Source organism: Copadichromis virginalis, linkage group LG3 (assembly GCF_057382275.1).
Source record: "Copadichromis virginalis isolate Kocher_CV1m ecotype Utaka linkage group LG3, C_Virginalis_male_GT1.1, whole genome shotgun sequence".
In the NCBI taxonomy this organism is placed as follows: domain Eukaryota; kingdom Metazoa; phylum Chordata; class Actinopteri; order Cichliformes; family Cichlidae; genus Copadichromis; species Copadichromis virginalis.
The window spans coordinates 45,717,852-45,740,284 of record NC_140620.1 but is presented as its reverse complement, the minus strand read 5'-3'; the positions used below and the strand labels follow the sequence as shown (position 1 = coordinate 45,740,284).

General features: G+C 39.6%; 1 protein-coding gene across 2 annotated transcripts in view; it reads right to left on the bottom strand.

Annotated features, from left to right (window-relative positions):
- LOC146714999 (glucosidase 2 subunit beta-like) overlaps positions 1-22,433 on the bottom strand; it is a 175,177-nt gene that overhangs the window by 32,997 nt on the left and 119,747 nt on the right. For both annotated transcript variants that reach the window (XM_085451351.1, XM_085451350.1), the window contains exons 11-12: positions 20,307-20,376; positions 18,609-18,698 (exon numbers count right to left, since the gene is read on the bottom strand). In XM_085451351.1, the coding sequence (XP_085307477.1) occupies positions 18,609-18,698; positions 20,307-20,376 (160 nt within the window). The remainder of the gene's footprint in view (positions 1-18,608; positions 18,699-20,306; positions 20,377-22,433) is intronic.

The following is a 22,433-nucleotide window of genomic DNA, read 5'->3' as shown; positions in this document are numbered from 1 at the left end:
TTTAACTAACAGCTCTTTGGGAATCATCCTGTTACTGTATGTCTGTAAAACTGTGTTACCTTTAGAATTTTTCATAGATGCAACTAAAGAAATGCAAAATATTTTTGAAAAATTCGTTTGTTGTTGTTTCCACAGGTGCACAGTATGACTGTGCAATAACAAGTTATCTTATCTTGTTAACTTGTCTTTTAATCCCATAAGTCAGCAGCCTTTCATATGCTTTAATGATTAATAGGTAATTATTATCTATTAAATGTCTAAACAAACAATAAAAAATGGACTGGACTGAAAATGAGGGAAAAAAACAGCCAATGTCCAAAGAAAAACTTGAAAAACTAGGATTGCCCAAAGAACTAGTTCTCAAGAGCACTTTAAGACATTAAAACAAAACTCTGGCTCCCTGCAAGCAAAATATGAAGACAAACAATGTTGTTCAGAATATGTAATATGCGCCATTTCTTATTTTAGCCAAAATAACAGTCGTATCATTGTCTAAGTGAGTAATCAAGAGAGACAGAAAGGAACAGGGAATCATTACTTTGACTTTTTCCAGAGACTGCAAAATTACAATTGCTGACAGTCACAAATGAAATAATTAATCAAATAATACATAATAGAAAGAGAAAGAAACTAATATAAGCAAGACTTTCAAATAATATCTGCCTCATCCGAACAGAAAAAATAAAGAAAATTGACATGCTGACTACTTTGGGAGATAATTATTTTAGTTTTTTTTCTGTTTTACTGGCCCCAAGGTTTTCACAGAGGTGAGTCAATATTGCGTCGTGATAACCTTGAATAAAAATGAATCCAATTTCAATCTCTACTTAAATTCAGGACAGACTGATGTAACAGATGTAGCGCACTTTTTTCATAACTGATTATCAATTTAGAAAAACTGCTTTGAGTTATAGGTAAAATGGCTTTAAACCACTTAGACATAAATTAGGTAAGAAGATATGAATGGACAGCAGGCAGTCAGCTACAGCTTAGTTAAGAACAAAGACTTGACACATGGGCACTCTGCTAGCCCAGCTTGAAAGCTTCAATGATGGAAATACGTCTGAAAGCTACAGCATACACCTGAGTATTAGCCCTGCATAAATCTCAGATTACAGTGCAACCTAACTTCTTAAACGTTAAGCTATTTTGCTCTTGACTGATACATTTTATAAACTAAGCCAGCAAGACTGTATTGATTGATTGATCTCTCAGTCCCAAAGCAGATAGAGTATAGTGTAGTACGCAGAGTATTTCCCAGGACCAAAAACATGTACATGTTGGCTCACGAGCTGTACAGTAGAAACTTTTCACTCTTAGAAACTTAAGGTCAGTCAAAATCTTTTTTTCAATCACATTCACACACATGAATGTTCATGCAGAATTACATATTTTGTTTTTATTCACAGTCCACAATTCAATCTGACCCTATTGTAAAGTCATAGAGGCAGTCTATCCTGCCTGTCAATTAACCAGCGGCTCCAGCTTTAAGCCGCTTTGTCAACAAGTCTTCACATTGTTGAAGTGTCTTTGGTGCAGGTTGTAGTTACAAATGCACCTCTCTCACCCAGCTGATCTCAACATCAATTCTAAAGGGTGACATAGAATATATTTACCTGCTATATAATATAATGCTACAGTACCGCACAAACACCACATATAGTTGTGTATAGTGTATATAGTGTATAGTTTCAAATAGAGTAGATGGGCACCTGGAAAATTCCCTATTTCCTGCACCAAATTTGCATTAGTAAATTCCTCTCTGTTTAAGTCTAACTAAGTCTAAGTCTAACTAACTACAACCTTACAGCTTTCATAGAACTTTAGAGGGTAAGTAGCAGCCGGGTACTGCTAATCAAATAATCCTGATTAACCGATCATGGCTGATCTGTAAAGCCAAAGTTCTGACTGTAGCATTCTGATGTCTTAACACAATTCCCAGCTGTGGAAGTCTCAGCGAATTCACCCAAAAGTAAGGCTGCACAGAAACTACAAAAAACCCAAGAGCTATATCTCAAACTCTACAATCCTCAGTTATCATGTTAAATGTTAAACTTCATGACAGTACAGTTAAAAAAAGACTGAACAAGTGTGGCTTGTTAGGAAGGTGAAGAACGCACAAGACTTCTGGAACAACATCCTTTGGATAGATGAGAGCAAAGTGGAGATGTTTGGCCATAATGAACAGCACCGTATACAACACCTCATACCAACTATCAAACACGGTGGTGGAGGTGTGATGATTTGGGCTTGTTTTGCAGCCACAGGACCTCGAGACCTTGCAGTCATTGAGTTGACCATGCACTCCTCTGTATACCAAAGTATTCTACAGTCAAATGTGAGGCCATCTCTCCAACAGCTAAACCTCACTGAAGTGAAGCAAAATTGTAAAATGTGTCAAAACTTAACCACAATGATGGGAGAGACTGGTAAAGAAGTTATTGTTGCTAAAGGTGGCTCTACAAGCTACTGAATCATGGGTAGTTTTTCACAGCATTGCACAAATCTTCTAATTCTGCTGCCTTTTAACTGGAGAGTTATTGCCTTTTATTCGACAGCAAATCATTATGACTAAAAATGAGTAAAATTCCAGCATTTAACATATGTGCATTATTGATGAATGTCATGATTGATTTTTAATACGTTTCATGATATCACTTTGACAGCTCCTTTAGCCAGAGTCCAATATTCAAATAATAGTTTCACAAAAGTGCAGATAAAAATGTGCAAACAGTATACGACAAACACATAGCATATACACTTTAAATAAGCAAGTATGCACATGATGTTTGTGTAACACTTTAATGTTAAGATTCCAACTGTGACTTATGTTTAATTGATTTGACTAATTAAACTGCTTTGGAACTATTTTACCTCACCATTATATTGTATTATATTTTCATTATATTGTAAGTAGAGGCCTATTCTTACCTTATGAGCTATTTCATTTTCTTGCTATAGTGTTTTTTCTCTCTCCCCAGGACAGCATCTAATATGAGAGCACCTGCTACCAGAGATGAAGGTGGGAGAGAGGCCATTTGATTTATGTCTCGGTTGTTAAAAAAAAGGGTTCTGCAGTGTTTGGGTCTCTTTCCTACAGTAAAAGTTTCAAATTGCTACCATGGAGAGAGTTTTATTTTTATCCTAAATTTCATCTCATCAGCTCTCAAGCACAATTATGGAGTCAGATTCCAGTATTGTAGCTAATATTAGGACTATTTAAAATTCAATTTCCGGGCTCATATATTTTCAAAAAGAGCATTGCGATCACATCGTTTCTCCACACTGTAATCCTGGCAGCCCAAAGAGTCATACTAAAGCCACTTTTGAAGTAGAGACTTTTTCTTCTGGGAAGGTGAATGCATAGTGTAAACCTCTGCCACATAAGTTACCCTGAAGAAACATAAAACAGAGAATGTAAGAGCCTCTTTTGCTTAGATGCCTTACCTCGATTTAAAGAGAAAAAAAGAAGAAGGAAGTATTAGCTCAAAATTGAAGCCAATTTAGTTTTTAGAGCTATCACTGAGGCTAATGAGGCAAATAGCCCCTGGCAGATCATTTAGAGCTACATTCTCCTTCCATGTCTGAAGATGTCACTTTATTATCATTGCTGCCATTTTCCTCTCAAAATAGTTGAAGGCTGACTTATACAAAAAGGGAACAGCATAAAAAAGTCTCTTCTCAAAATTTCTGAAACATTAAGGCAGGGGTGTCGAACTCCAGGCCTCGAGGGCCGGTGTCCTGCAGGTTTTAGATATCACCCTGGGTCAACACACCTGAATCAAGTGATCAGTTCATTACCAGGCCTCTGGAGAACTTCAAGACATGTTGAGGAGGACATTTAGCCATTTAAATCAGCTGTGTTGGATCAAGGACACATCTAAAAGCTGCAGGACACCGGCCCTTGAGGCCTGGAGTTCGACACCCGTGCATTAAGGTGTTCTGAGGGTAAAACAATCACATGTAGATATAACTACATTTAACTACGTTTGTATTACATTGGATGCAACTATAAAGTCTCAATGAGGCACTCACATTGACAGAAACAAGCACTTCCTGATGGCTGCAGCCAAAAAAACACCACTACATCACAAAAAGTGCTCAGAAACTGCTTGAGGAACACAACACAAAGCCCAAGGTGCTGACCTGGCCTCAACTCCCCAGATCCCAATCCAATTTAAAATGGGAAAGATGTGGCTCAAAAAGCCAGATTCGGCCATACAGAGGACCCAAAGCATCCGCTACCACAAACCACAGGACACCTCCAGGCATTCTCTGTCCATGCCCTGATGGATAAGAGCTGCTCTGGTGGTATATGGTGGACCTCCACAATAATAGGCAATAATTGTAGCTTAGCAGTATTTATGGTCTTCCTCAAACTTAAGACCTCTACCAGAGATCTGGGATGTATGTCCAATTCTAGGAGTGGAGTCAGACTGAGCCGTAACCTGAATATGCTAGAACCAGGTTTGGAGGTCACAGGCCTTAATGTTCCTATTAAGACTGGGACCACTTTCATCTTCACCTTCCATATCTGTTTAACTTGTCCCTTTAGGCAGTGACACCTTTCATATTTTCTCATGCTCCTTCATCCTGACATTACAGTCAGCTGGTATTGCCATATCAATCACAACTGCTGTCTTTTTCCTTGTCAACCATCACCATATCTGGTTGGCTCGCCACCAGCTCTGAAACCTTGGTTGTTCTTTTGTAGGTATGTCACAGTGCGACTCCATTTTCCGAGTACGCTGTCCTGACTCACATCCTTTACATTGCTGCACTGTGTAAATGGTCTCATGACCCCATTTGCACAGCCTGCAAAGTGAGACCCTTCTGCTTAGGGCTTTTTCTCTCACTGTCCTGATCAGAAACTCCATGATGTCCTTCAGGCTGGACTTTTGAAGTTCCTGGTAGGATTTCTTGAGGTCAACCAGTTCCTCTATTACGCCAATGATAGATCCAATGAATGGGCTTGGTCTTTTACAATACATCATCTTCATCCTCATCATTCTCTGGTTTTTGCTGCCTGAGGCACTCTCTTGGCAGTTCGTCCCTGGTGCCCATCTTCTTGATGTATTTATGGATTCTCTGTATTTCATCTTGGGCAGTATCCCCCTATCTCTTTCATTGTTTGCCTACTCTTAGGGGGCTGGACTTTGCGTGAAGTGTTGATATTATTTCTAACATTTAACTGGCTTCACAGCACCTGTTTTATCCTTTGGAGGTATTTTGGTGCAACTGAGCTGACTTTTCTTTAGTCCTGGATACAGGCCTGTGAAACAGTCAGGCATGTATCCATGTCTGCTATGCTGCCTTCTGTTAATTCTTGGTTTCTATTAAATTACCATTAAACTGACAATATAGGATAGAATGTATAGATTTATGTTTATATAGACACACACACACACACACAAACAAATATACTCTGCTACCAGAAAACAAAAGAGCCTACGTAGGTGTAGAACTAGTCTTATTTAATAATTATTTCACTTTTCCTCCTCAACTGTGTAAAAAACTGTTCTCAACACCAAAATGTGTTAGTAAATCTACTTTAACATGACTTAAGGTGATAATTAGAGTTCCCACATTAAAAGTGAAAATAAAAACCAAGCCTACAATCAGAGGCTTAGAGAGCGACTGTGAAACATCTGTTCTCACAACACTCAGGCTCACTTCATCTAAAGCCTCCCTTATGCACAATAAGGTTCATGTTTAAAGGGTGCACTAAAAACAAATGAGCGTAGTTTGCACTCGTATGGTTTATTCGTATCACACATAGCATGTAAACACAATTGCTGGATGTTCAGCATGCTGAACATGTCCAGTTCCAATAGTCAAAGTCAACAACTTAAAGTTACAAAGTTAAAGATACAACAGGAAAAAGGTCAAAATCTCCATCTAGAAAACGGCTAGTCAATAAGCTCAGTCTTAAAATATAACCCACTTCTTCCCAACATACTTTCTCTTTCTGTCTTAAAATGCACATTACCAGCAATGTGCAGTGGGTAAAATGCCATTCATAACCCGCTACACAGTAATAGTAAAAATAATGATTGTATCCATGTTTGCACATGTTAGTTATTGCGTATTTTATTCATTTATGTATTTTTAACTATATTAGGAATTCATATTGTGTCTATTGTCTGTATTGTAGCTGTGACAATTTCATTTCCTGCAAATGATTAATAAAGGATCTAACACGTATAATAAGCTATAAGTGTTTGCATCACAAAGGTTTGGTCACAGTATATTTTTACCATATTACCTTTGGTTTAACTGTGAAATGAAATAACACCATAATGATAACTCTTCTTCTTTAAAATAACTCTGCTTTCTATAATTTTATTTCATCATCTGACATTTAAAATAAAGCAGTTTTCAAATGGACGATTTACAATTTCCATTAACAGTTTGTGTCTGTGTATTTGAACAGCATAACGTGTTTTTTCAGGGTGAAAAGTTAAGATGTGTTTCCTCTGGCTGTTAAATATCCCTCTCACTTACAAGTATCTCAACTCTAGATCCGGTTCAATAATTCAGCCCGATTCATACCAGACCTTTCCCGTTCTCAACGCACATTAAATGGGTCATGTGGACGAAAGTCTCAACCCCATTTCTGAACAAAAACTGCTCAAGGCCAGAAGGTCAGAACTATCAAAGCAAATACAAAGTCTTCAGTAATTTCAGCCCTAAATGTCAAAGAGTGTGAAGAAGAAGCTTCTTTTCACAGTTGGTGCACTTGTTTCTCTTTTTTCCAGTTGAAGTCTGTCTCAAAACAATTTTCCAATGCCCATTTGAACATTGCAACATGCTTTGCATTGTAATGCAGGTGAAGAGCAGGTCATTTTTCATGTATTAAAGTATGTGACAGGAGACAAACCCCAGAGGCTTGTTTCTGTGTACTCTCTACAGTCACATGTAAAACTAGTGTTACGACTGTTGTCGTACTGTTGTTTCATATCTGAGTGTGCAGGTGACTCTCTGTGATTGGTGGATCCAAGGGCTAACGACCTGGAGATGGCTTATATGATGACACCGTCATGGACGGCCAGTCATTCATCCTCGGCTTACCTCAACCGGCAGACTTTATGTTACCTGTCCAGCGCTGTTTCATGTAGGAGTGGACTACCTTTTTATTTGATTATCATTTTCTCATGTTTTTGTTAGTTAGGGAGATAAGTCATTGTCATTTGCTTTGATTCTTTTTGTAGGTAAGTTTGGTACATCCTTTAGAGGGGCTCCTTTTGTTTGTTGCTTTGGCATTAGGTCCACCCCAAAGCTATGGTCCACTCCTGTCCTTTGTTAAAATTCACTCACTGTAAATAAGTCACCAACAAATTGTACTTGTTGTGTGATGTGCTGCTTGGGATCAGACGGGGATGGATCACCCTAATGTTATGGCCCTAATGTTATGGTCTGGCCACCCCTAGACAAGCCATAACACTAGCCACACCCCATGGTTCAAAAGCTTGTAGAAGCACCCTTAGCAGCAATAGATTTTGCATGACTTTACCAGTCTGTCACATCATTGTGGCTTTTTGGCTAACTCTTCTTCACAATGTTGCTTCAGTTCATTTACACGAGTTTGTTCATGTTCAGCTCTCTTCGAGATCCCACCGCAGCATTTCCACCAGGTTGAGGTCTTGACTTTGACGGTTCCATTGTGGCACCTTGATTCTTTTCTTTTTTAGCTATTGTGTTGTAGATGTGCTGCTGGGCTTGGGCCAAGTTTTAGCTATCAGACAGTTGAATCTAGAATACTTTATTACTCAGTGGAGTGCATGGTCGCCTCAGGGACTGTAAGGTGCACAGATCCTGTGGTTGCAAAACAAGCCCAAATCATCACACCTCCAACCCCATGCTTGATGGCTAGCATGAGGTGTTGGTTGGTGCTGGTATGATGTTTTTGATTTTCACCAAACATAATGTTGTGTATGATAGACAAACACATCGACTTTGGTCTCATCTGTCCAAGGGACATTGTTCCATAAGTCTTGTTTGCTTAGATGTAACTTTACAAATCTAAGTACATGTTCTTTTTAAAGAGACGAGGCTTTCTTTCAACAAACCGTCAGAACGTCTGCTTTTATAGAGCTGTGCACACTTACTGCTAATCAGTTAATCAAGTGCACTGGATTAACAGCAATTAGGATTAGCAGTAATTCCTACAGAGGGAGTTAGGGTGTACTTAGTTTTTCAACTTTATGGCTCCTTTTACTATCTGTCCTTAGCAGCTCGGGAAAAAGAGGCTATCCTGGGGAAATTCTACTAAAAGCAAACCATTAAAGTCTTAGATTTGTCCAAGGACTGGATTTAATCTTCCATTTAAGATAAAAAATGCATTATAAATTGAACTTTAAATATCACTTTGAATAGGAAATAAAAAGATGGACTTAAAAATGTGTTAATTTGTGTATAACCACTAATACGACTATAGACTATCAGAAACAACAGAGTTTTCCACAAACCCCAAAACAGAAACCTTGGCCTCGAAACTCGAAACAGTCCAAGTGTGAGCTGTACTTTAGGATTCACGTGTAACACTGGAAATATCATATTTTTGTGGAACTAGTGAGAGACAGCCATTTCTCAAGCAAGCTGCAACCCCAACCGTTAGAGTCAAAACAACTCATTGTAATGCATCATCCGAAGGAAAAATATTTGTGTAGGATGGAAATTACATTTTCACAGGAGTTCTTACAGTCACTGAATTGGATCATATTAGATTTGATTAGATAAGATAAACTCAGTTGATCTTGCTAGGAGGTTCAGGTTGCCACAGCAGGAACTGCAAATGAGACACGGCTTTAGAATGACTGGAAGATAAACACTGCTTTACAGAGAGATTGTAATTTTTATACACCAAGACACTTTGTTGTCTCTCTTTTGGGTTTTATTGATTCTTATGTAATGCTTAATCCTATCCTGGGTCTCCCTGTTAAATGTATTAAAGTTTTCATTGTCAGTTTTAGTTTAAATCATAGTTTCCAGTCCTGCAGAGAATAATTGCACTTTTCTCGTAAGGGTGCCAATACATACGCCAGGAAGGATTTCACTGTTCTGCCTACTTATCAGCTACTTTAAATTTACAATAAAAAAGAACCAGTAGGGGGCTAAACCATTCCTTGGGAAGCTCTCTCTCACACTTGAATATTTACAGTACAAACTAAACAGCTGGGGAAAAACTCATTTTCCAACAAGTTATTCCGTGTGACATATTTATGTGCTGTTCAGTGCTCAGGCTGTGGTTCTCCAAATTAAAAGAATGTGCGGTTGTCTAACTAACAATGGAGTATCCACAGGAATGTGACACACACTAACAAAAAGTAGGTAAATAAAAGCTGACTTTAAATAATTTAATTAATGGAAAATTTCCATGTAATTTTGTTAGACAGGCACAATGTAAAATGCTACATGTAATAGAATATGGTCAAGTTAAATTGACTTGATGGGTATCGACTCAATTTATAAAAAGCAACATTACCAACCTTAACAATTAAGTATTTGAATTAATAAACCTTTGATTTTATATATTTCTCTTCTGTTTTACTCAAAATTATTGCTTCATGTTTACGAGGTTTGGATAACAACTTAATATTTTGTTAGCGTTTGCCTGAAATACCCTGAAATCTGAAAACACTGCACCGCCCTGTGTATTTATAGGTCTGCTCGGTTTGCTATGTGTTGGTAGCAACTCTTCATGTTTTTGAGTATTATGCACTCTGATGTAAGTTCAATGCCAGTGCAACAGCAAGCACAGCTTGCAAAGCAATCACAAGGCAAAACCTATCATACATGTTATATGTTATTGTATCATATAATGATAATGATCTCATAAAGGAGATTAACTTCACTTCAGTCTGCTCTCAGTAAAAACAGGAAGTCCTCTTTTTTTTAAGTGGGCTTAACCAAAAGTCTCCAAGAAGTTGATCCTGACTTTTTAAAGACGACCAGCCCACACACACTCATCGTCCAGTTCACTGGCCATAGATTGGCAACCTGAAGGCTGACAAGGTGTGACAATTTTATGACCACACCAGACACACTCGGTCCTGCTGCCAGCTCACAGGTTTATGGACCTACAGAAAACTCTTGCTTCTTCAGATGGCCACCCCTGCTGTGGACTGGGCAGAATCTCCAAGTGTGTTCAGATGCTTACAGGAAGAGACCAGCATCCTGGCAGCCAAAGTCTTTGTTGATCACAATTGAGCAAGCGAGGCGGTGATTCAACAGCAAAATAAGTTGGCTTTTTTTTTCTCAGCATGGCTTCTAGGATTCAGAAGACTACATCTTCTCCAAACTTACAGAAATATCATCAAACAGATATATTTATTTGAATGTGTGCTTTTGGCCATCTGACGAAACCAAACTCAACATCCCGAACAAAGCAAAGGAAGACAAGCTTTTAGGTTTGTTTTGGTCTGCTCTTCTGGGATAAAACAGCCTTATTTAATATCTGCTAAAAGCTCGGGGTATAGTCATCAGATACTTGCTGAGTTTGTTTTCGTGCTCGGTGATAATGGATGAACGGTGTACAGTTTTTAGAGCTTTTTAGTGAAAATAGCTGTATGGTTATATCAGCTGAGAGACTGTAAAAACTGTAAAGATTCACAAACAAGCTAAAGGAATATAACACTTCCTATAACTGAAGGGAGTAACACCCCAAACATCTTCAAATACTGTTCTGATGCACACAGCTAGTATCAGGTAGAACACCTTTTTCCCTTCAGAGCTGCTCTAATGCTTCACGGCACAGATTCAACAAGGTGCTAGAGATTGTGGTCCATATTGACTTGATAGTATCACACAGTTGCTGCACAGTTGCATCCATGATGAGAATCTCCTGTTCCTCCACATCACAAAGCTGCTCTACTGATTTCAGATCTGGTGACTGTGGAGGTCATTTGAGTCCTCGTTTGTTTAGCCAGCAAACTATAGCCTCAGTGTCCTGAGTGTCATCTGCTGCTGCTGTGGCCCATCTGCCTCAAGCTACAAGGTACTGTGCATTCAGAGATGCTATTCTGCACCTTAGTGTAACCAGTGGTTATTTGAGCGACTGTTGCCTTCCTGCTAACTCAAAACATTCTCCTTTGGCCTCTGACGTCAACAAGGCATTTTCTCCAGGACGTTTTCCCTTCAGACCAATTCCTGTAAACTCTAGAGATGGTTTTGTGGGGAAAATCCCAGTAGATCTGCAGCTTCTGAGATACTCAAACCAGCTCATCTGGTACCAACAATTATGCCACGTTCAACCTGGCTGATGATTGTATATTAAGAAGAGTTCTTCAGCTGTCTGCTTAAAGATATAAGCTTTAAAATGCTATCATCTCTGACACTGCATAATGCAAATCTTTAAGCAGACGAGAGCAATCCTTCTGCCTCCGTAGTTATTGACAGTTGGACAAACGTGACCTTTTGAAGTTAATTAACCGCATGAGCAGCTCCCTAAGAGTGATGTTAAATTTCATGCTTTAATGTAACAACAGCATCTGTGGCACATCTATCATCATTTAAAAGCTAAGGGTCTGACGAAGTGCTCGTGCTCCAAGGCATGGACCTGCTTATGCAGCTGTGGCAGCACAAGCACATTTTAACAAGATCTCAATTAGGTTAGCTGCAACTTTTGCCTTTCTGCCCCCTTTATAAGCCGGGACAAACAAGGTTTTCATGTAGTTTTTGTTTCTTCAGTGTATCTGCTAGAAGAGCAACAGGCTGCCATGCTTCATGTTAAAGACCGGTACAGTGAATGACTGGCAAATGATTTGCAGCAAAAACGCTTTCTGAAATTAGCTTTTCTGTTTCTAGCATCTCACTGATGTCCACTGGCAGACGGCAAATAGTTTACTGTCTAAAAAAGCCCACTGGTCCTGTCAAACCCAATTTGCAAATAGACAATATTTGTGCTAAGACGCTATGAAATCTACTTCATAAATCTATATGGCTCTTCATTTCCATGTTACGCTCAGCAGACACATCTAGGACTCCACACCACCCGCATTGCCATGGTTTAGATGGCCATGGTTTATTTTACTTGTTAAGCACCTTGGCATACCCTTGGTTTTTAAGTGTGCTTTATAAATAAAGTTTATTATTATTATTATTATTATTAGATCCAATTTAAAACAGCTCCCTCTAGGCTATCCTGGTGAATTCCCTTTCTTCACTGGAAGAACCCGGCGAACTGTTAAGGCCATGTGATGTTCTGCAGACAGTTGGAAGTGTCACTTGTGCTGCGTTATCCTTCTCTCTTTCTCTGTCAAAGCTGAACAACAGTGGCAGGCATGACTCACTGAAGAGCTGTACTTTCTAATGACACAAGAGCGGAGGCTGAGTCAATCTGACCTGACAGTCTTGCATAAATCACGGGCCTTCGATTTAAGTTGCTTTGAGGAGTGTCAACAAATCCACAGGAGGAATATTAGGCTCTGCTGTAGGTAGGGACTCCGCCTCTGAGAACTCATTATGGGGTGTCTCCCTTCATGCTGTGCCAGGCTGTGTTGACTGAATTGCCAGGCTTATTTTGGATTCGCTGGCAGAAGCTCGCGTTTTAAATTCCCGGCTTGTGATAAGGCCTCCGACAGCACCCTAAAGACCATTTCAGGGGAAAATACGTGGATTTTTTAATGGCTAAATTTCTGGAGGTAAGCTTCAGTACAGTACTTTGAATGTGATGTAATATAAAAAGAGGAGCCTCAGGTATGGAGAGAGGGGCTTGGGAGTGCAGCAATAAAGGCCATTAAATGATAATGCAGTAAGAATAAGTTCTCTTTGTAAGCTTTTATTCGTTTTGTTTAGAGTCTTTAGAGAAACTGATGAGAAGGCAATGTGGAGAGTGCTACTACACAGCATTTAGCTTCCAATCTCACAGTTAATCAGCTCATTCAGAACTCTGCTGCTCGAGTCCTCACTAAGACCAAAAAAGTGGACCACATCAGTCCAGCTCTGAGGTCTTTACACTGGCTGCCTGTCCGTCAGAGGATAGACTTTAAAGTTCTGATGCTGGCCTATAAAGCTCTGAATGGTTTAGGACCAAAATACATCAATGACCTCCTGACCCAGTATGAACCATCCAGATCCCTCAGGTCATCTGGATCCGGTCTTTTATCAGTTCCCAGAGTCAGAACCAGACACGGAGAAGCTGCATTCAGCTTTTATGCTCCTTATATCTGGAACAAACTCCCAGAAAGCCTCAGATCAGCTGAAACACTCAGTTTATTTAAATCCAGGTTGAAGACTCACCTGTTCTCAGCTGCATTTGAATAAAGCACCAAATCCACACTTTAAGCTTAAATTTCAAAACTTACATTTAACTACTGATTTTATCTATTGTTCTGATTTTATCTGTTTTGATTTTATATACTGTTGTTTGTTTGTTTGTTAATTAGTTAGTTAGTTTATTTGCTTGTTTTAATCTATTTTAAATCATGCTTTTTATTTGTTCTTGTTTCTAATGTCTCTGTAAAGCACTTTGAATCACCTTGTTGTTGAATTGTGCTATACAAATAAACTTGCCTTGCCTTGCCTTAATCATTCCACTTGAAAGTGTTTCACAACAAAAGACTGTTTTCTTTTCTCTCCTACTTTGAAATCAAAGTAATTATATATTTTTTTCTCCCATAGGGACAAACAAGAAAGGCCTTCAAGCCCTAGTTTGCACAAGCGATTCACACCATCATGAGGCAAGGCGGCGACGATGCAGAGGTCTCAGGAAAAAAGAAAGAAAAGAGGGCCCACGTTTACAAAGACGAAAGCAGAAATCTCAGCTGGCACCTTCCAATACAGATGAGACTCACTTTTAATAACAAGCTCTGAATGCAACATACGAGCGTGACCAAATCCAGTTTATACAGTTTAGTCTCAATGGGGTCGTCTCATCAACTGCTATCATCTCCCTACACAAACCCCGCCCAAGCACCAACTGGATCCCATCCATTTAAATAATGCACAGCTATTAGTCATATTAAAGACAGGCAACATTTCAGCACAGCAAACTTTTATGGCTTCGGGCACTTATCTTCGATATTGGCTGCCACTCAAGAAAGGATGGAGCAATTTAATCAAATGTGAGAGATCTGAACACCAGGGAGGGCGCTTGTAAGACGGTTTCAACTGACGATCAAGAGGCGGGAAAGAGAAGTGTGTTATTCTGCTCCATCATTGGAGAGGAATTGTAGCTTTGCTACTTGAGGGCATGGGAGGGAGAGTTATAGAAAGCTGTTGGTTTATGTGTCTGTCAATGTCATGTCTTTTCAGGATCACAGTTCAAGGCAAACAGCAAGGATAAAGAGGGGCAGGGAGGGGAACTGGTACATTGGAGAGAGGGTGCTGGTAGGTCAACTGAGTTGACGCAAGTAGATATTGTGCTCTTCGGTGGTTTCAAGGATGAAAAATAACAGAATGTAAGATGCCAATAGGCCAGGGAGAGCATACTGTGGGTTTCTGTGCAAAAGGCTGAAGGTGTGAGACTGAGAGAAATAGGCTAACTTGATGAATGTGCCAAGAATTGGAGTCAAAATATGAGCAAAAATAATCCGTCCCATCTTTCTTTTGGCTGTGGGAGCAGAAATTATTTTACCGGTACTGATAATTTTGCCACTGATAATGGCACTGAGGCGTTTCAATGTTAGCAGATGATATATATTTAATGAGAATAGCTCAAAGATATAACATGAATTTGATGGCTACATATGATACACTACAGGTCGCAGGCTGATGTTTGTCAAAGACGCATAAAATAATGATCTTTAGTTGGAGATGAGAGCTAGTTACACCTAATACAGTACAACATGGAACATGGAACATTTATTTTACTTCAGCAAAGTCGACGTTAGGCATAACAAACATGACAGGTTTCAAAATGTACGTTTAATAAGAAAAATAACTAATGCTGTGACTTGAGGATACAGCAAGTAAAATTTAGGTAATTTAGGTAATTAGCTAATGCTACTAGCATAGTAGCATTAGCGGCTTCCATGAAGTGGATGATCTTATTTATTAATTAATTTACATTTTTTTATGTTATTTTAGCTGCAGCAAACAGTATAATCAGTTAAGCTGAGTGATCGTAGAATTACTAAAAGGCAACTAGAGATTAATTTGAAGAAATACACACATTTTTCATTTGTTCCTTCAACCTTTGCTGTTTTATGCAACTAAAAAATGATACCATCCATACAGCCTTTGGGTGTTATGTGACTGATAATCGCCTATTCCATAAACTCCCATGGCTTGTTTCACGTATGTCTTCAGGGCTCGCAAAATCGCTAGCCCGACGTCCTGGGGCTAGCGATTTTTCCAGTCGGGCTACCAAAATCTCTCTCTGCCCTTCCCGTCGGGCTATCGCAGGAAGGAAAAATATATGTCAATGCTTTTGCATTCTTTCGGAAATGTAGCTGGGTAATTATGTCATTGGCATCGGTGAGCCACTGTCAATATGTGACATATTGAAGTCGCGTTTGAATTTGCGCTTGTTTTTTGCTTTCACTTTGCAATCGTGCGAACTGTGTATAGAGAGCGACAGCACTGATTGGTGAGTGACGATAATTTGCGCACCAATTCCTCTGACATCGTCTTATCAATTGTTACCTTACTATGCAAACATGACAAGTGAAATCTCCCGCAGCTTAAACATGTGAGAGGTTGATCGCGCAGAGAATCGCTGAGCTTATGTGAGTGCGTGTGTAAAAGCAGCAGGATATATATTTCAGTTCTGCTGAGCCAAATAAGACAGGTCAGGGTGAAGAAGTGACAGCCAAAGAAAAGCTTACCACAAAACGGAGAGGTTATGACAAATCAGACTATAAGGCAAAAAGAAAGTGCAGCTTTATGGTTTCATGGACAAAAGAATTTCTGTGGCTGCAATATGACGAGCTAAATAACCAGTGCTGCACATAAGTGGTCTGCAGGTGCGCATTCGCTGTCAAAATAAAAAACGCGCACCAGATAAGAAGTTGCAACGCGCGTTTGCGTACATAAGATTTTCTGGAGGAGGACAGACATTTGTTTAGAACTCTTAAAGATGTCGAAGAAGCTCCTTTAAGCAATTACTTTGGTGTTCCTCCACCTCCAAAGAAATGTCAGAAGGAGTCCGAACCACAAAAGAAGCACGTATTCTCAGACAAGTGGTTGCAGGAGGTGAGCTGGCTTCAAACAAATGATGAACGCACAGAGATGTGGTGCTGAATATGCCGTGAAAATCCCACTCTAGGACAAAAACAGCCTTTATATGGACGCAAACGCGCGCTGCACTTCTTATCTGGTGCGCGTCTTTTATTTTGACAGCGAATGCGCACATGCGGACCACTTATGTGCACCCGTGTAAATAACATAATGTTCTGCCGGGTGTGTTGTTGGTTTTCCCTCGATTCCTGAGTCGACAAGCGCCTTTGTTACTGGGACCAGTCATTTTAAGAAAGGCCCCCATTAGAAATGCATTATTGCTCAGTCTGCAATATCTTTCCCAGAACAAACACCAACTGCAAATAACAGACTAAAAATAAACCTGAAAGATCTGTTTAGAACAGCTACTATGTTGCAAAGAGTGAACTACCACTGGCACAATGTAGCCGTCTTTGCAAACTTCAAACAGCAAACTGCCTCGATCTTGGTTCCACTTACCCGTGACTTCAGTGGAAATTTCAGATTCAGGATCTGACACAGACTGATTCATGTCCTACACAGTTCTTACAAGTTCATAGAAATTTCTGTTTAATTAGAACCAAGTGTTTGAGTTGATGATTGTCATTTTTATACAATGTTGTAATTAGTTTTAACTATTTTTTGATTAATGTTTTGTTTCCGTTACAATATTATACATTAAAGTATAATATTGTAACGGAAACAAAACATCAATCAAAAAATTGGTCTTTTTTTATTCGGGCTGGTCTTTTGGTCATTTAGGCTCTTTTGGATCTCCGGTGGTAAAGCTCAATAAATAATATAGGAGCCACCTTCCCATCCCTTTAGCGTGAAATTAAACCATTTTTCAAGCAGTGTGAAATATTGTTATGTAAAACTATCATGTAATGTAAAAACCCTGAGACGAATCTTCTTCTGGCGTACATGCAAGAAGTTCATCTTTGCTTTTCAGATTTTGCCTCCTAAATGGCAAACTAAGCAAACAAATCACACTGGTGAATAAGGGCATGGGAAAACCACTGATTCCAAGGATGTCTGAAAATGTATTCGCAGTGCAGATCTCTTAGTGCAGATCTCAGATAATTTTCTTTCAAAATTGCAACCACCCACAGACTTCTAAAGCTCCAGCTGGCAAGCAATCCTGAGGAGAACAGATTCTACCCCAGCAGGGGCCATAGGGATGCAGCAGGAGAGAGTAAAAGAAGCTCATTCTGTTGATTAAATTTAGTTGATTTAGCTGCTTGGCTTCTCCAGGGTGACTTGGAGCTCACAAATTATCAATCTTAAATGGTGGATCTTTACGGGATGGTTCACATTCCTTATAGACACAATTTGTTTTAATACAGTTGTGCAAGACAAGAAGTTGATTTTTGCGAGTTCTCTTGAAAACAGACTGACTTCCACATCCAGGGAGTTTACGCTCAACTTGAGGCACAGAGGTAAAACACAAGTAATAAAAACAAAGTGTTAAAGGCTTTAATGTTTCAAGTAACAGCCTTTAATCGTGACAAGTGCGCTGCAACAACGAAACGTGATTTTTAATATGTAGCGTTTGCTTTGAGCTTTTTAACTGCAGAGGCCAAACAGATACAACCGGCACAGGTGCAATGACACCTTGTTTCAATCGTGTTACAAAATGTTACAAGCACTGACAGGACAACCATAGGATGGGATGCCACGTTTGGTGTCGACACTGATAAAATAAAGCTTGAGGCTCAAGCCTTAGGATGAAACGACAGCTAGTTTGTTTTTCTGTTACCAGATAAAACGATTCTTCGTTTCGTTGGCAGGAAACGTTATTACAATTAAAAATGGTTGCACATTTTGTGCTTTGTAAAAGGTTGCACGGATCTATGCACCAAGTCTGGTTTTCATACATTAGAGCATGGTCATATAAAAGACCAATACGTGAGTCATATACTCTATGTCACTGATGCTTTCAGTTCACCCTGATCCAAGGCCTCCAACAATAAAAAAGAAGGCACACGGTTTAAAAAGTTACTAGACAAAATCTAAAATCCACCTTCAACCCATTGGCAGCTGGGGCCCCAAAGACTCCAATATAAAAACAATACACACGAGACCAAAGTGGAGATGTTTGGCCATAATGTGCAGCACCACGTTAGGAACTAAACACAGCATAACAGCACAAACACCTCATACCGACTGTAAAGCACGGCGGTGGAGGTGTGATGAGTTGGGTTTGTTTTGCAGCCACAGGACCGGGACATCTTGCACTCACAGAGTCGACCGTGAAGTCCTCTGAATACCAAAGTGTTTTAAGGTCAAATGCTAACTAACGCCCGCAAAACTCAAAGAACAACTGAAGCAACTCTGTAAGGAAGAGTGGGGCAAAATCCCTCCACGACAATGTGAGAGACTGATAAAGCAAGATGACATTAGGCTGCACTTGGTTTTTCACATGACTGTTCAAGAAAAGGCAGAAGCACTCCAGGTCTGTCAGTACTTACTCATATACTTTCAGCTTGTAACACTGGCCGTTCAAAAACAGAAATTCCCAGTCTGTTCCGTAGTCTATGGCCAACTTCTTCTGTAAGTCACTGAGGAAACCAAAATAAACAGAAACACAGATCAGAAGCACATCTGAAGCTAGTTTTGGAAGTTACAATACAGATTACATAAAGTTCCTCAGTTCCATCAGGAAAGACAACAAAACTCATGGTATTTTTAAGCAAATCATTTAAGAAGAAATCCATGAAAAAAATGTTTTCAACTAAACCTGAACAGAATCCTTTTTATGTTTTAAGACAACACTCTTCAATTCAATTTGTTGTCACTCCCTGACAGGCTGCTTTAATAACTTCTGCATGACTCACAACTGTGCTGACAAAGTAGCTTTATTTTCCTTGCTCCTTCTAGCGACTAACGTCTCAGATATTGTGCTGATGAGGTGGCCCGTTAAAGCCCATTTCTATGCAGTGTCTCTAATTATCCGAGCCAGTAAGGGCTGCTCTTCTTCGCTAATCGCAAATAAGGCAAGTGAGCCCTATCTCTAACAGCACACAGGCCCTCATTTCCATATTCATAACCCAGAATTGCTAATGGGGTTAACAAATGTTTAGGGAGGGTGATTGTTCCGCTTGAGGTTGATAAGGCAGGAGGTAGGGGGACGATTCGGGGTCAGGAAAGCGTTGTGGGTTGCGTAACCGTGTGCGCGTGTGATTCTCGGTGGGGCAGGGGTCGTAACATTCACGCGCAGAGTCAATTTTTGTGGAAATTGCTCTCTTCAGCGCAAAATGTATGGACTAATTAGAAGTAGACCTCGATATCATGTGACTTCTAAAAGGTATGAACGAGAAAAATGCGCAAGGCCGGGACACGGGGGAGAAAATCACATCCGAGTCCTCAAACACAAATGACAGTGAGTAATTTGGCTAGAGGCAATTAAAGCAAGGTGGACAATGAATAATTAGAACAAATGAAGTCATGCCAGCTCCTGTCCCCCTGCATCCACCCTCCTCCTCCTCTCTCAAGCAAGTGTTTGGTTGAGGGGAAAAAAGGCTGACCTTTTGGTAAGTGCCACCTCTGTAGTTGGCACTCCTCTCTCCCTACTGTAATGAACAGTTTGGGGGCCTAAGGGCCACAGAAGCTACTTATCAGCAATTGCTGGCTGGCTCTGAGCTCTGTGAAAACATCTGAGAGGGAGCAAAAGAAACTGTGCGTGGATTTTACTCCTCAGCTGTTGTAAGCATGACAGAAGAGCGAGGAGCAGAATGAATCCTATAAAATCGTTTTTTTCTTTACTAAAAAGTAGTTGCAATTTCTCTCTTTAAAAAGCCAGAGAGGGTTGTGGGTAATTCCCAGCCAGACGGAGACTCTTCTGCTCACACTAAGTCAGAAGAAGACCACCCAGCAGAGTACAGAAGACAGCCAATAGTGTTTGTTTTTCTTCATTAGCATTAGCCTTAGGTATCACACAGTGCATATTCACCACAGTGCTTCTTTCCATACTATGTTAGCACAGAAGGATGGAGTCTATTTTAAGGCTTGGTGAAATTACAGTCACGCTCCTGCTTGCGATCAAAAAACAAAAACTGTGAGAGGCAAATGCCTCATCTGCAAAAAGTGCAAAATGTTGAGGATTTAGCCACACGTATGCCGCAGTAGGCGCTAACCTCTGCCTCTGTTGCTTTCTTTTTTAGCCTCACCTTATTTCCATGTTGACTGTCTCGTAAGCTTCTTCCACTTTCTTCAGATTGGTCGCCTCCCACTCTGCAGCTAGATAAAACAAAAGGTCAGACAAATTAACAATGCAGAGTTGTTGTATCTCAGCAGCTGTGTGTTGCCAAACAGTGGGCTCTTGGTGGATCTAAGACTGTGAGAAGAGCAGTGCTGCGCGTAAACAGGGAAATGCTATTTTCAGGTGCGCTAAGTGCCAACAGGCAGGCTTATTAGGCTCTTCACATTGTGCTAACTGAGACAGGGAGGAAAGAGAAGTCAGAGGGAGTGTTAGAGCAGCAAAGGTAGCTCACTTTATCATACCAAAATGTTCCAAGTATGACAAGAATTTCTGGAAAAATGAGTGTTAACAGAATCAGGATGAAGTATAATTCAACTCATGAAAAACAACATGTTTGTATCTGCCTAAAGTGGCTGATCTCTCTATAAAAATATAATTAATTAATGTATTTGTTAATGTATTTGTTGGTGTATGTCTAATTCCACATTCACATTCCGGAGTTCTCCTTTCAATCATGTTACTGTTACTTTGCAGCAAAATGCTTCAGCATCCTCACTAGTGAATAGCTTAGATTTTCTTTCTGTCAGTTTTTCAGGTGTTTTTCACCGAAAGCAGCCATGTGTTAAAGAAAGGTATGAGACATGTTGAAATAGAACTGGATAGACAATACCTTCCTCTGGGTTTCAGTGCATATCATAATTTTGCCCAAAACATCGGCGCAATCTGGATTTAGGTTACTGTTTTGTATTCTGCAATTTGAGGGTTTTTTTCACATTATCTTTTAGGATAATTGTAAAGTTTAAATAAGAAACCTTTTGTTCTTTGAATGTTACATTTCCAATATGTGACCTGGTAAAACATAGTGCACAAAAGAGAACTGTCAAAACAATAGTGGGAGATAAACATTTAATGACACTGATATAACTTTTTATTGTTAACTTATTTATTGTAATTTGCACCTTGCAGGTATTAGTGACTTTACTTTGCAACACACACACACAAAAAATCAACCTGAAAGACACTCAGGTTCTGCTGTGACCATGATCAAAACATCCTGTTGTGTGGAGCACTGGTTAAATAATTGACATTTACACACCTCTGAAGGCATCCTCGTAAAAGTTGGGGGGGGAAATCAACACAGTATAGCATCACGATATTTCGCCTAGCAATATTGTATGGACACAGGGATGCAAAATATTAGTATTTTCTTAAATACATTAAAATACTCTGGGAATAATACAAACATGCACCACTACAGTAACTGCCAACTTGACCCCATATCAGAGTGCAGCTTTTAGTGATAATTCTGTATGGTTGAAAATCTCATTTTGCTGTACAAAAATAACTGAACTTTATTGGATAAAAGAGATATTGGCAAAGTTTAAAATTAAGGACATAATTTGATGGCCACCCTTCCACTGACACCATTTCTGATGAGGCTTCAGTGAACAGTAGATGGATTAACTGTTGGACCAGATCACAGGCAGTAAAAAGACACTGACATAGCTTTCTAGGTGGAAAAATGAATCCAATGGGCTTCATTTTTCCCATGATGGCGACAATTATGGTTGGAAATACTTCAATCTGATAGAAATCTATGGGAATATGGCTTTCTGATTTGACCCCTGCAAAAGGTTCCTGTTCAGTTGATAGTCTTAGTCGTTCATTCTGCGTCATACTGAAAAGAAAACTTAAATATATTTTATATATCTTGATCGTGGCATGTCAAACACATCTCCTTAGTCAATGAGCAAATGGTTTCTAATTCAGATCCACTCTTCCATGTCACATCAGTTTTTTTCTCACAACTAAGTATGTGATAGCAAAACTATATCAAAATGGGAATTCAGAAAACAAGGGATAATACAATACCCATCTCTTATCTGCTGTCTCTGCTATCTTTCTTTTTCTCTAAGGACATGACTTTCAGATATTGTTCAACTACTGTAGAGAGGTTTTTAAGCCTACTACTTCTCCTTCTGTCTGCCTCAAACTTTTTTATGGACATAATGGACAACAAGCCATTCTGGTTGAACACCTGGGAATCACCTTGTTGGTGCAAAAATACTATTTCACATTTGTCAGGCTGGATTAC